This window comes from Athene cunicularia, assembly GCF_003259725.1.
Source record: "Athene cunicularia isolate RWA chromosome 23 unlocalized genomic scaffold, athCun1 chr23_part1, whole genome shotgun sequence".
In the NCBI taxonomy this organism is placed as follows: Eukaryota; Metazoa; Chordata; class Aves; order Strigiformes; family Strigidae; genus Athene; species Athene cunicularia.
The window spans coordinates 3,462,102-3,476,990 of NW_020799130.1; the positions used below are offsets into that span (position 1 = coordinate 3,462,102).

Sequence of the window (14,889 nt, forward strand, 5' to 3'; positions counted from 1 at the left end):
TCCATAGTAATGGCAGCAGGAAAAAAAAAAAAAAATCCACCCCACCATTAAATAGCTCGGTTGCATTAGCAGCTTCTTGAGGTTAGATATCTTCCTCCGTTCCTTCTTAACGGTAAGATTGATGGGGATGGGGAAGTTTGTAAATAGTCTTCCAGAAATATTTTATCTGATTATTGTACCTATAAAAGGGAGCAGGGAGGGGGAGAAAGGGCCTTTTTAAACCGCTACTAATTATCTGTTCAGCTAAAGGGCAAACAGCTCGGCAAGCTGCGTGCGTCTAATGCTCTCCAGCAACCCCACTGGAGGTCGGCAGCTCCAATAGCCCCCGTAGGCAGAGACGGGGCCATGGAAACCAGCCTGGGTTTAAGAAAAAAAAAGACAGTGGAGAACCACAGTGGGTTTTTCCAGCTGAGATTTAACCAGTATGTTAAACATGAGTTTGACATTTTTACTAAAATATTAATCAATTCTGTTTCGACTTGATTAAGCTAATTTTCTCACCATATATATTTAATGCCAAAGCCACCCAAGGTGCGCAGGGCTTTGTTGGGTTGGTTTTGCTCCCATGGTCCTCATGTGGGACGAAAGGGATTTATGGAAATCCAAGAGAGACTGGGCTTCCAGCAGGGAAAATCTCATCCCACCACCCCAGAGTTCTGCAAGGCTGAACCACCCAAATCACCTGCACTCCCCCACCACGGCAGCTTCACGTTCACCATAACACAATAATAATTCAATTTATTTCTGCAGTGCCCACGCCCCCCGCCAGCATCCTCAGCTCCACGCTCAGCACAATAAAAACAACATTATCCCCCTCACTTTAGAACTCAAATCAATAGACCAAATGGAGAGAATCCGACTCAAGAAAAGTAAAGAGAAATCATTCATCTGGGGACTGACAGCAGGCCACTAAGTGCTCGGGTGTCACCGCGCTGGGTGACAACCTTTGGGACTGGCCAAGCTTCAGAGACAAGGGGCAAAGTTTCTCCAGCCCGAGTACATCATGGAGTTGGTCCTATGAAAGAGCCTTGTTCAAATAAATAAGCGGGTTCCTTGATATTTCCCCCTCTCCTCGTCTGGAGGTTTGTCAGAGCCAGGGGGGTGGCTTGGTGTGGCCTCAATGCCGGCTGCAGATGATGCTCCAGTTGGAGCTGCTGGGCTGAACCTGCACATTTAGTGACATACAAATACTCTGCAAGTTTCTCTCTGTTTCCTCAGCGATTGTCTTAAAAGTAAAAACTGTCAAGCACATTATGTCAGCATTGCAAAAGAAAGCTGCTCCCACTTTCTCACGGAAAAGATGTTGGGGTTTTTTATGCTTAGAAAAACTCCTCAGCAGCCTTGTAAAGCAGCCCAGAAGCCTTCTCCAACCAGTTTGAAAGAAAACACTTTGACTTTTTTTTTTTTTTTCCAGTTAGCTGAAAAGCTTTGCAGGTATTTCCAGGGAGACAAATACAAGGTTAGCTTCTGGCCACCCCATCCCAGTAGGCAGAGACCCCCTAAAGCTGCTGGACCAGAGACCACAAAGGATGAATTGATTCCTCCTCCGCTCCCCAGCACCAGCCCTGGGCCAGAACAGTCCAAATTTCACCCTTTTGCTGCCCACCAGCCCTTGCTTTTCCCAGGGCTCTGACGCACAGAGACCCTGAGTGTATCATGAGATACTTCAGCATCACAACAGCTCCAAGAAGCAGCAACAGCTTTTAAAGACCCACATATGCCAAAGCATCCCCCATGGTTTGCAGCACAGGAGCAGCCAAAAGCTCCTTCACCAGCTCTCCGGGGGGATGCTGGCGTGCAGCACAGCCAGGATCCCAAGCAGCCACCGACTCACCTCCCTCCCACTGCCTGAAGTTGATTAATCCCTAATTGCCTCCACCCCATCCCGCTGGAGCTGCCTTGCAGGGCAGCCCAGGTGCCAGGCATTTGCCCTTGATTCTTGTCACCCCCTGAATTGTGCCAGCTCCAAGCTGTGGGTCTTGGCCTCATATCTGAGTCCACAGGACCCCAAAGGGGTTTAAGAAGGGGCTAGACCGCAGCACACCACTGGCTTTGCACCCTTCCCACCCTGCTGTGATGTAAGAGAAAGGAAAATTTGCCCCAAAGCGACCAAGGGGCTGAAGCTGCCTTGTGCAAGCCCAGGGATGTGCTGGCTCCAGGAGTACATCAGCATCCACCTGTGCTGGGCAGGGCTGCGAGGGCTGCAGGGCCCCAGCACCACGGTGGGGAGAAAACAAGAATATCAGGTCTTTACATTTATTTAAATGCTCAGGTCTGGACTTCTCCCAGGTTTTAGCAGGATGGAGCAGCTGGGAATTTCAATGCCTCAGGAGCCCTGAGTGTCCCAGCACCCGGACGCTCCCAGTGATGGCCCCTTCCCTTTCAGCAGCTCCTTGTTTCCAGTATAAATTATCCCCCTCTCCCGGGGAGCTCAGCCAAGCTGCCCCGTCTGGAGCAGCAGCTCCGCCTGCCCTGGGCCGGGCTGCGAGCTGCGGCGATCAATAAGCGCGTCCGGCTGCGGGAGGCGAACGATGGAGCATCTTCCTCCTGCCCCACGCTGTCGGCAGGGGCTGCCCAGCTGCCTACAGAGCACAGCCTGGATCCAACCCCTTTGCACTTCTCGTCGCAAGTGTCCACTCATAGCTTTTTAATTTTTTTTTTTCTTTTTTTTTTTTTTTTCCTTTTTATTTAGCTTTTTTTTTTTCCTACCCTAGGGCCCAGCAGCAGGGCTGATGAACCCTCTGCTAACCCATCACCCAGCCCCACTTTGGTACCTCCGGTGCCAAGACCCTCCCATGCTGCTTGGCCAAGCGGTTGGTTATGTTATTAATTAAAGCAAGCTGTCATGCCCGGGAGATTTATTTTCTCTGCTGTATCTTTAGCAGTAAACGCCACTTGGAGAGCTCAGAAGACCATGTCAGATCGAATCAGCTTTTGAACAGGCTTGTTTCGTTCCTTGTCCCGCTTCATTTCAACCGATCCCTCTTTTCCATTCCCAGGAAGGAAGGAAGGAAGGAAGCGCTGTGCTCCCACCACCACTCCTGCACCCTCAGTGCCACGGTGCCACCCAGGCCCTGGCCGGGGCACCCATGTGTCTTAATTACCATCGCCCTGCCAACAAGCACGGGCATTTTATCCTGTTCAGTTACCCTCTGTCATGCCTAAATCAGTTCCAGTAGAGTCCTCTGCCAGGACCTCTGACCTGGCAGGATCGATTCTCTAATCACGTTTATCCACATCCTAATCTCTACATTTACTTTAATGGACATGTATATATATGAATAACAGCGCAGCCCATGATGTTTCTCTGAAATAATCAGAAAGCCCCCAGCAAGTGCCACACATGGGTCTCAGAGACTGGCACAGCCCCGTGTCCGTAACCCAGAGCAATTTCTACGCCTAAACTTATACAGCTTGGATTAGTTTTTAGTTTCTTTTTTTTTTTTCCTCAAGACCCAAATCCAAGTACATTTTACAGGCACACGCAGACAAGCCCGAGGACAGCCAGCCGCCTGTGGGAATGCAGAGGGACTGCCACCGCCGACGGGATGGGCACCGCCGAGCAGCGGGCGTGAGCGCGGTGACAAACACTGGCAGAGCCGCCGAGCTGACGCCTCCTGCCAAGGCACCACTTGTAAACAACAAGTGAAAGAACTTCCCTGGGTGGCCAGGGAGGACTCGGTGTCCCCTCTCCCCTCCACGGGGTCCCCTTGGCCCCGGGCAGATGGGGGTCCAGGAGAGGTGGCCGCGGGTGCGCGGGTCCTTCCAGGAGCTCCTCTTTGTGCAACCATGAAGGAAGGGCTTGATCTGCCCAGTTTGGGGAAATGCTGCAGCTTGGAGGGAAGCAAAAGACAACCAGCCCTGGCTTGGGTTTCGAAGGGAGGAGAGCTGGCAAAGGGAGACAGATGGGGAGGCTGTAACGAGCAGAGCTAAACGCTCAGAGGGGACTCGTAGATCACGCTCGGGCTCGGCTCGGCCCTGCTGCAAGGGGCGAGTGCAGTCCGCATCCCGCTCGCTGCGTACAAACCCATCTGGGCTCCGGAGGCTTCCCGGGATGAAGATGTTTCCCCCTCTCCCGCCTCCTCGGCTAATTTTACTCCGTCTGGCCGGAGCTCGCAGCCCCTGGTTCTCGTTACGCCCCCCGCCGCGCACCAGCGCAGGCACGCAGCATTTTTGCAAACTTACAGGGTAGCAGAAATATCCTTGTTTTGTTTTTCCTTTGGCCACTCTGTCGTGCTTCCAAAGTTGGGAAAAAATTACAAAGTAGCAAGAGGGAAAAAAAACCCCAACCAACAAACCCAACCAAGACAGATTAGACAAATGCATAAATAACCTCTGTTCTTTGGGGGTTGATCGTGCTCCAGAGCGGAAGAAGGGGGAGGACAGAAGGAGGGAGGAAATTCAAAATCTGAAAAATTGGAGTTTGTTCATTAAAAAAAAAAAAACAACAACCAAACAAATCTGCACACGCGGTGACGCCAGCCCCATCATGCTCCGTCCCTGCAGAGACGACCTGTCGGCTGCAGCTCCACATCACCAGCCCCAACTGGGGGTCCCTGCCCCACAGCGGGGGCTGCTTGAGGGAAAAAAATTCCCGTTTCCTTCTCCCTGTTGTTCTACCCCAGCACTCACTTGGCTGGGGCATGAGAGCATGTCCCCACCTCGTGCCACCGTGCTGAGCCCTGGATGGGGCAGCACAAGGGAGGGAGATGAAGATGAGCTGAGGGTGATTAAGGGCATCCGAGAGAGATGTAAAACATTGGCAAGAGGGAGAGCAGTGAGGTAAAAGAAAAGGGAAGGTGTTGACATGGGAAGGAGGGGGTCTGGCCCTGAGGAAAGGGCGAATAGTGCTGGTCAGAATGGCTAAATATGTGCTTGGAGCTGTACGCAGTGCAGGGGGTGAGCTGGCAGCAGCAGTGAGCAGGACCAGGAGCTGTTACTGGCTCCCACTAAGAGGCTCTGTGGAGCTGCTGGGGCCTTTTGGCAGAATTTGGCAGCCTGAATTTCTGCACAGAGCACGTCCAAAAAGTGACGGCCCCAACGTCCGAGCAGGAACCTGAAACCGAGCTGCAGCAGAGGGAACCAGAGACAACACTCCAGCCTCAAGGTTTTCATTGCAGCCCTTCCCCAGAGGGAAAACACGTGGAACAGAGGGTACAGAGCACAAAACACCCTATTTTGTCCCCAAAACCTATGAGTTGAAGCCGTCACACCCCGGTCGCTGAGTGGACGGGGTGCAAGGTGGGTGCCAGGAGGAAATTGTCCCAGCGGCGGGTGAGGAAGCTGCGGGGCCGGGTCTGGATCCGGCACACAGTCCTGGTTAACACATGTTGCAAAACTGAAAGCCAAATGGAGAAGGAAACAGAAGGTGACAGTAAAGATACCGTGACTAACGGGATCTTCCAAGGCCGGTTAGAGGAACTGGCTTTGCCTTGAGGTGGTTGGGGATGTGCTCGAGAGCTACGCACGGCCCTGCAGATACCATCGAAATGCCACCCAGGTGGTTATGAGAATGACAGATAAAGGCAGCCGAGCAGGAACAGATTTGCAGAAGTGACACCTGCCGAGGCTCAGCACCAGTTTTCAGCCAGGCCTGGTGGTTTCTCTGTTTCCTCTCCCAGCAAACAGCTATGCTCCAGCTCCCACACAGCCAGAGATCCCTTCCCAAATCCAGCCCTGGACTAGCACCCTCTGAGGGTTTCCTCACCCCGAGCGAGGTTTTGAGGCAGGCAGAGCGTTGGTGCAGAGGTGCAAGGCATCAGCACGCACCTCGGTCTCCCACTGGTCTCCCAGCACTTGGTCTCCCACTGCCCAAAAATAACCTTTTGGTCCTGCAGTTAGATGCCTTTTTACCACACTTGAACACCCAAACGCTTTTGCATCAGGCACTTTTTTTTTGCTTCGGTGCATTTATCACCTTGCACAGAGGAGGAGGCGACTACTCAAGGTGCCTCCCAAAACAGGGGGAAGGCATTTGTACCCCCCCAGCACAGACCAGCATCACCCAACCCTCTCAGCACCCACGGGTGAAGGCTGCTCTGGGCAGCTCTTGCAGGAGCATCTCCCATGGGACAACTGCCGATGACTGAGACGGGTCACAGCTCAGGGGGGACTTACAGCCCCCAAGGGGAGCAGACCTAAGCTTGAATTTCCCCACAGGACTGAACACCCCCATACACGAGCAGCAGCTCCTGGGTTTGATCCTCCACAAGAGCTGAGCAAACCCAGCTTGCTTGCAGCCCCTCTCTGCTCCTTTCACCAAAGTTTCACCATATTAAGCAGCTGAACTGCATCATCCAAGGAGTGTCAAATTGGTTTTAAATGGTTCTAATTATAACCAGGAAGTTTTAAAGTGTGTGGGTGGAAAGGAATGCAGCAGATTAATTTAATAGCAGTTACCACGGCACAATAGTCCTTCAATTAAGAGTTCTTTCTGGCTGGTTTTTTTTTTTTTTTTCTTTTCCCTGTTAATAATAAATGTCACAAATGAGAATAGACATATTACTTCATCAGATGCTTTGGCATATCTTGTTGCTGAAAGCCTTTTGTGCAGAAATAGTAGCTGAAAGGGTAATTTTATGGGGCTTAGCACTCACTTAACACTTTAGGGGCCAAAATCAGGCCTCAGAAGAAATGCAATAAGCTGCACCTGTTTACATCCCAGCAGAATCCGACTCCGCAACCACAAAAAAAAAACCCTCGTGTAGTAGCGGGGCTTTGCTATGGTGTGTCAGACACAAGCCTGGCTGGGGAGCATCCCGCTGCCAGTGGCTGGAGAGAGCACGGGGCCAGGGAGCATGGGGAGCTCAGCTTTGCACCCCCAAAATCCTCCCACTCAGCTCCTTTTGGTTTTCAAGCCCTGTGAACCCAAACCCCGCACCAGCTACGGGGTGGCTTTGTGGGGCACGGAGGGAGCAGGACCCCGCTCCGGCTCCCCGTGGTCAGGGAAGGGGCCAACTTCCTCCGCTCTCGGGCTTTGAACCGTGTGGGGGGTCCTGAAATCCAGGTGTGGAGATGGGAAACGCCATGTTTGCCAGCTGCAAAGAGAGAGGCCGTGCGTGGGGCTGGGGGTGTCCCGCGGGGAGCAGCCTGCTCCCCGACTCCTTCGCGGTGCTGGGTACCAGCCACGACGGGCAGCGATGTGCCCCGATGCGCCGCAACGCCACCAAAGTGCATCTCCCCAGGAAAGAGACCTTGCGGCCCCATCTCTCTTCTTTGAACTCCTCTCATTAAAGCCATCAAACCCCCACCCTAATTGCTTCACACCTGAAAGGCAGGCTGGGTTTCCAGCACCCCTCCCCGGAGCTGTGCAGCACACCAGGGCGAGCCCCCGCACTCCCCATCATCCCTCCCTGCCTTTGCAATCTGCTTTTTCCTCCCAGGTCTCGGCTGTGGCCAGGCAGGTTTCTCTTTGCAGCTGGAAGTTTTCCCCAGATCTGGCTCCCAGGGCTGCGGAGGGGAACCCGCTGGCCCTGGCCCTGCCTGAAATAGCCTTTACCATTTATTTTTTTCTTCTTCTTCTTCTTTGAATGGTTTATTCTGGTGGGTAATGAGGGGGAGACCGCTGGGATAGGGGAAAACCACGGAGCAACCCAACCCAGGCAGTTAATGATGAGGGAGGATGCAGCGGCTGTGGCCAGGAGACAAAAATACTGGGAAGAGCAACCAGAAGCATCTTTAAAAAGAAAACCTGTGGCTGGCAGGAGGGGCAGGGAGGCTGTGGGGGGTCAGGAGACACCCCAACACCTCCAGGCTCCCTGGGGCACTGGGTAGAGGATGGGAGCGAGGGAGGTACAGCCCCTCTGCTGGCTTCGGTGCCCTATGGACCCCCAGCACTGCCCTGTGCACCCAGGGGCGGTCTACTGGGAGCACTGGGAGTTCTGGGGGGAGCTGGCCCCTGGCCCCTCGGCATTGCTGATGAACCGCAGCTTGGGGGTGAGGTACCTGCTGCTTACCAGCACCGGCTGCCCTTTAATATTTAATGACGGCTAAAGTGTGCTTCCCACACAGGGGGGGTTCGCCGCGGGGTTACAAGAAAGCGATGATCAGACTGGGAGGGTCTGCAGCAGCAGAAGCGCACGAGCCGGGGGACAGCAAGGCAGGGCTGAGAGTCATCTAAACTAGGGCCCACATGGGCCAGGGACACATCCCCCAGGTGCCACAGAGCACTGCCTCGCCCAGCCCTTCCCCAGCCCCACTCAGCCCTGGCCCCCTGCCCTCACCACGAGGTCAGCACTTGCTCGTGATGCCCAGCAAGCCCGTGGGAGCTTCTCTGTACACTGCCAAGAGCTGGAAAACAGCAAAGACTGACTAATATTCCCCAAAATCCAGCTTCATCTTTGTGATTTGTGTTCGCGTTTGGCTGATGCAATATTGAACAGATGCCTGGAGGGACTTTGGTACTTAAAAACAACGTGCAGGAGGTAAACAGGGAGATTTATTATTTTACTTTTGTGGTTTTGAGATAGTTTATGACACCAGGCTAATAACTCACAAACCAAAATCTTCATTGATCGGGGCAAACGTTACGTTATCCTCCCTCTGCACCCAGAGAGGCTGCTCCCCCACAGCCTCCCCCTGCCCTGCTGCCCGCCGGGGATGGGTCCATCCCAGCACATCCCTGGGGTGCACCCAGCGGGATGGCCATGACCGAACCCTGTGTCCCCCAGCAGGGATTAAAGCAAATCCCCAGTATCCAGGGCAGACTCTCGAGTTTCCCACATTCTGTGGACATCATATTATACTCATGCTGGGACCAGCAGCAGGAGTGGCCCCCACCATGCTGCCCAGCTCGCAGCATCCCTCCCTCTGGCCTCCTTCTCCCTCCTAATCACAACAGCGGGACCACAGGTCCCATCCTTCCCCATTATTGACAGCTAATTAATTGCCACTTGTCACATTCCCCCCGGGGAGGTGTCTGCCCCCTGCAATCAATCCCTGCTGCTGTTGGGTTTTGGGAGCCTCGAAGGCGTCCCCATCCCGCAGGATGAAGGAGAAGCAGCCTGGCACCTCCTGAAATGGCTGTGTCCAGGGTGCAGCCCCGTGCTGGCGCACCGGGGTGGCCGTGCCAGCGGGTGATGCTCCAGAGTCGCCCCTCGGCCGGGCTGTTTCCCAGCCAGAGCCTGGTGAGGGGAGAAACACAGAGGTGGGTGCCCCAGGCTGCTCTCCTGCTGTCTCGCACCGGCATATTTCTGTGATATATACTGTAAATCTGCTTCATTTTAAATTCACAGTTAATGACTGAGGTGCTCTCATCCAGGAAACTCCGCGAGGTTCCGGCTTTTAAGGGAAAAGATGTAACCAGGCAGGAGTTGACAAGTGCTGCGGAGAGCTGCCCCGCTCTCCAGGCACTTAAGAAGTCTCCAAAAGAACCACCACTCCCCCCCTGCCCCCCGCCCTGGGAAGGCTGTGATTTATCAGCCCTTAGGGTTGCAAATCCCAAACCATCCCACCCCCTGTCCCCCAGCCCCTTGTCCCAGTTCAAGCTACGATCCCGGACCAACGGGCTATAACACAGACACGGAAGGCTTGGGCAAAGCTTGCCCACAGCCCCGCGTTTGGCCGGCACCAGGGACACCCAGCGGGACCCTCTGTGCTGTCCCAGGGGGAAAACGGGGTGGATTTTCCATTTTGCCCACCCGCTCGCTGCTAGCATTAAAGGCAAATCATTGCCATCATTGGAACTATATGATCAGGAGCCTAATTCAATACAATCAGGCTCACTGTTTGCGGGCTGAGCATTTAGCTGAAACCCTAAGCCAGCCCTGCAGTAATTTGGCTGGGGAGAAATTGATTTTGACCATCAGCACTTTCTCATTTTCAATAGAGTACGAACGTAACCAGGTTAATTTCTGTTAAGCACATTACCCAGGTACTTTTTGCTCTCCAGCCCAATGATTATGTGTCTGATCTGAAAGATTATAATTGCAACCCAACAGGACACAAACAGTTGTCTGTGATTGAAAGGAACCGGACTGAAAGAAAACCAGCTTCTCTTTTACCTAGAAACCAAACAATCTTCACGTCAACCCTCTCGCCAAGTTTCTTCATGGTTAATGACTACATGCAATAAGCGGTATATTAGCTCTGTTCCAATATGTAAATATGCTCTGATTAATCTTATCTTCCAACACACTAGTAAGTCACCCGTTTCACTGGATTAATGCAGTTACAAGTTTGATTTGGTCCTATGCAAGTTTTAGGTCTCGTTTTCTTCTTCTTTACCCAAACCAGTGCTTCTGCTTGCGAAGGGCCTCCCAAGAGTGGGTGATCCCAGCACCCCGCCAGTCCCAGCCCCAGGGCTCTCAGCCATGTGGGCATCCCCAGTGCTGCCTCTTTTCCTGCCCCCCAGTTTTCATCCCGGTGACAAAAGGAGATTTGGCCACGGGTCTGAGATTGCCAGATGTCAGCACGCCACTGGACGGCACGGCAGCGAGCTGGCCCAGCGGGAGCACAACAAACCAACCCTGTATGTGCCACCCATGCTCACCCCTGTGGTCTCCCCCAAAATCAGAGGTGGGGAAGGGTCCCTGCGCCACTGCCTGGCTGAAGATGTCCATCCCCCCGCCGCCACCACCCATCCCAAGGACTGGGACCAGGATGAGCGCAGGCGTGCCTTGTCTCCAGCCCTGCCTGTACATTATTTCTCCTGATCATCATAACTTTCTTCCGCTTCTAAAGCACCTTTCATCACGAAACAGGATGGAGCGCAGCAGCTGTTGAACAGCATGGAGCTGCGCTGCACAGGCAGGGACGGGCAGGAAGTGGAAGCGGCTCCTGCAGCTGCTGGGCCCGCGCAGGAGAGCTGTACTCACGCCACCGCATGCCGGGGCCTTATCACATCCCCCAGCACGCTCCCGGCTCCCTCCTGACACGCAAAAAGCCCATGTGGCAGGTTGCACGTGACGGCACCGACGTGACACGCGGCGGCTGGGGAAGAGCTGTCCTTGGGCGCCACAGAGCATCGCGCCTCCGGCCCCCCGCGGCAGCACTCACCCCCAGCGCCAGGGCCCGCGGTGCCGCAGGGCCAGCCCATGGCACTGCAAGGTCTGAGCTCTGCAGGTCTGGGTCCTGGCATTGCACACCCAAACCATGGCACTGCACACCCAAACCATGGCATTGCACACCCAAATCGTGGTACTGCACACCCAAACCGTGGCATTGCACACCCAAACCATGGCATTGTACACCCAAACCAAGGCATTGCACACCCAAACCACGGCACTGCACACCCAAACTGTGGCAATGCACACCAAAACCATGGCATTGTACACCCAAACCAAGGCATTGTACACCCAAACCGTGGCATTGTACACCCAAACTATGGCAATACACACCCAAACTATGGCATTGCACACCCAAACCAAACTGAACACCCACGCTTTGGTGTCACAGGTGTGGCCATGGCACCGCTCGCACAGCTCAAGCTGCTGCAGCTCCCAAGATGGAGACGTTCAGGGAAGGGATGCTGACTGATGCCCCAGCTCAGGGCGAGGAACCGGCCATCCCAGTGTCCTGGCTGTTGTGTTTGAGCATTACCCACATGGAGCGAGCTGGGAGCGCTACAGCACCTCACTTCAGCCCCAGCTTGGGGTCGTCCTCCCTCTCCACCCTCCTTCACAAGTGGGGAATGTCCCTAGGGCTGGGGCTCGCTACCTGCGGGGGCTTGGCCTGCGTCCTAGGGAGCGCGCCGTGGCCTCTGTCACACTGGAGCCACAGTTATTTTTCTAAGAAATGACACAAACCCCTCCCTTCCCCGCTGCTCTGACTGTCTGAGCAGCCTGAGGAGCTTCACGCTGCGAGGACGCCGGGCTGCCTTTGCTTGGGCTCTCAGCTGTGCACCCCGCGGAACCCTGATAAAACCATCATGTTTGCTGCAGTGGGTGGGAGATAACGGATGCTGTTCCCCACCACCCCTTGACCAGGATCTTCCCCTTTGAAAAAGACAAATATAACCGAGATGAGTCAGTTCCTCCGAGCTCCCATCCCCTGTACAATATGTAACTGGAATTTTTCATTTCGGCACTGCAGGGGAGGCATAACTGGAGAAGACAATGGAGTCAGCTACGACCCAAAAAAAGCAGTGCCAATTCTGTGCGCATGAGAAATAAAAACATTTTTTAATCTAAAAATAAATTAACTGTAAGTGACAGCAAGAGCAGATCTGCATGTACTCACTGTCAGCCCGCGCAGGACCAGTCCCTGTTCCTTGGCACAAGGCGGGTTTGGGTGAATTCCCTGCTCTTTCAGGCCAGGTTGGGATTTGGGGCTGTACCACAAAGCTGGGGAGGCACTCAACACCTGCAACAGGAACCGGGCTTCCTGGGTTGGCATCATTCAGAAGCAAATCCACAGAATCCAGGGAAACCTCTTGGGTTTATTTTCTAACTGCATTACGGCAGCAAGAAGGGAAAAGAGGCTCCACCGAGCTCAGGGCTTGGCTAGGCCGAGGCACTGCACAAACCCATAAAAAACATCCAGCTTCCCGTGATGAAATAAAAAGGTAGCGAGTACGCAAGCGGTTGATGGCTCTGCTCTGCAGCTGAGCTGCGGCCACCCCCACGCCACGGAGCAGAGCAGAAACGTGGGGCAGCCTCTGCCCTGACGCCCTGCTCCTCCCCTGCCACTTGCCTCTCCGATCTCACCGGTGCTTCCAGGTGAGCTGAGGCACAGCAGAGTTCATCTGGTTCACGTGCTGCTTCCTTGCTTTGACTGTAAAGTTCGCATCACCCCACTGATGCCTTGAAAGAAGAAAAAAAAGGTTGATTAAGTGTTTGCTAAACCACGGAGTCTCTTCAAGCCCGCAGCAGGTTGTTCCTAACTTGTGTTTGGAGGTGACATGGAGCGACCCAGAGCTCAGCTGTCACAGGAGATTGTCTGGAGACTCCAGAAAATAAAAGGTTGGTCAAGGGACCACAGGTGGGAGCTGCAGGAGGATGCAGCTGATGCACCCAAGAGCCAGGCCAGCATCCCTTCCTGCTCCCAAAACTTCTCTGATCCCAAGTGTGGTGACCCACAACGTGAGGGACGTGGAGACAGACCCTGAAGCAGAGCACATGAGCAGGGCCAGATCCTGCTACTCTCTTCTTTACAAGCACCAAGACTTGTCGGGACACAGCTGGAGTTGGTGCTGCAGCAGCAGTGTTTCCCAGCTTTTCTTTGCTCCTGTCATGCACCAATCACCCTCGCTAAAAGCCCTTTCCCTGGGGCCACCTACACACGCAGCAGGACACCCCTCGCTCCAAAGGGCTCGGAGTCAGCGAGGACAGGACCCAAGGGACAAGGCTACAGCAGAGGCTCAGGAGCTCCAGATGGAGCAGAGAGATATTGGTAAAGCCGTGGCCCCAGCACAGAACTCCGATTCTGACAGCGTGCCACTCAATTTACTGTGCAACATCAACCACTTCGCTGGCTGCTTCCTTCAGAAATCCCCCCTCTTCCAGCACCAGTGGTTCCTGTCCCCGGTGTGGTGGCAGCTCACTCTCTGTGCATGGAAATCCAACAACTCCCATCCCAGCTGTGGGGATGTGGAGAAGGCAGGTGAGGGGGGATACCCCAAACCCAAACCACATTGGGACAATCCTCTCCTTTTTCTTAAGATACGCTCAACAGGGTTATATAAAATCTTGCCTTCTTCCATTCTTTGCCTCAGTCTGCTCTGTTTTACAGCACTGGCTTCACTAGGTTTGGTTTCTTTTTTTTCCTCTGACTTGACTCCTTGCTGGGTAACACTGTATTTGATATTTTTAATCACTCAGCATGCATCAGAATTTGGCAGTGGAAGAAAGTGAAGTTAAAATTGAACAGAGATAGTATGCGTTTGCCAGGGCTGCCTGCCATTGCCACAACCCCTCATCGCTTGTGCTGCATTTCCCTCTGCTGGAAAGTCATGAGCCGCAGCTGACAAGGTCAATTTAAACAACATATTGTCAGTTGACAGTTACTAACCTTCCAGGGTTTGGATTGTTTCTTCAAAGAAAGACGAAAGTCCTGAACCCTTCTACCTTTACTGTACAAAGACATTACACATACATACACACAGATGCATTTGTATGTGTATATCAATATTACTGATAAATCCTTATAATAAATCTTTATTTGGCTTTTAAAGGCTGGAGTATCCTGGCCGCTGCAGCACTATTATGGAAAATTTTGACTTTCTTTGCTCAGATGTTGCAGCAAAATGTTTTGTTTACTGTGAGAGCTGCAACTTTCTCCCTGAGCAAACCTGTTGTGGTTAACCTGAGTGACTCCCGGCAGGGCCGAGCGGACGGACAGCACAGACAGATGGATGCTGTTGGTTTCTCATCCTCCCAAAGGCTCTACCCTGGATCTCACCGGTGCTTCCAGGTGAGCTGAGGCACAGCAGAGTTCATCTGGTTCACGTGCTGCTTCCTTGCTTTGACTATAAAGTTCGCATCACCCCACTGATGCCTTGGAAGAAGAAAAAAAAAGGTTGATTAACAGTGTTTACTAATCCACGGAGTCTCTTCAAGCCCGCAGCAGGCTGCCTGCCCAGACATCAGCGTCTGGAACACGGGGGTAGGTTGAAGGTTGCTTTCCAGACGGCTCCGCAATGCAGTGACGAGGCTTTAAATCTGCCTCCGAAGTGTAAAAAAGGAGAATCACCGCTTGTCATCAGCTTCTCCGGGGCACACGGGCATTAAGCCCATAAAGCCCAAACCACACAGCAGAACGCCGGCTCCTGGGCGCCGAGGGGCAAAGGTGACGGAGCTCCCGATGCGGTCACGGCCACCTCACAGGGCCCTGGGGTCCCGGGGCAACGGAGAGCGGAGACGGAGGCCAGAGGCCACCGCGGCAAACCCAGCTGCCAGCCTCTGGCCGGGAGCAGAGTTTGGACTCCCTCCAGCTTCAAGGGAGTAAAAAAAT

General features: G+C 53.7%; 1 protein-coding gene across 1 annotated transcript in view; it reads left to right on the top strand.

Annotated features, from left to right (window-relative positions):
• The first annotated feature begins 7,821 nt into the window (after positions 1 to 7,821).
• The window catches only part of SYF2 (SYF2 pre-mRNA splicing factor), a 9,281-nt gene continuing 2,213 nt past the window's right edge, over positions 7,822 to 14,889 (top strand). The window contains exons 1-2 of the mRNA XM_026863228.1: positions 7,822 to 7,940; positions 10,352 to 10,634. Of these exons, the coding sequence (XP_026719029.1) occupies positions 7,822 to 7,940; positions 10,352 to 10,634 (402 nt within the window). The remainder of the gene's footprint in view (positions 7,941 to 10,351; positions 10,635 to 14,889) is intronic.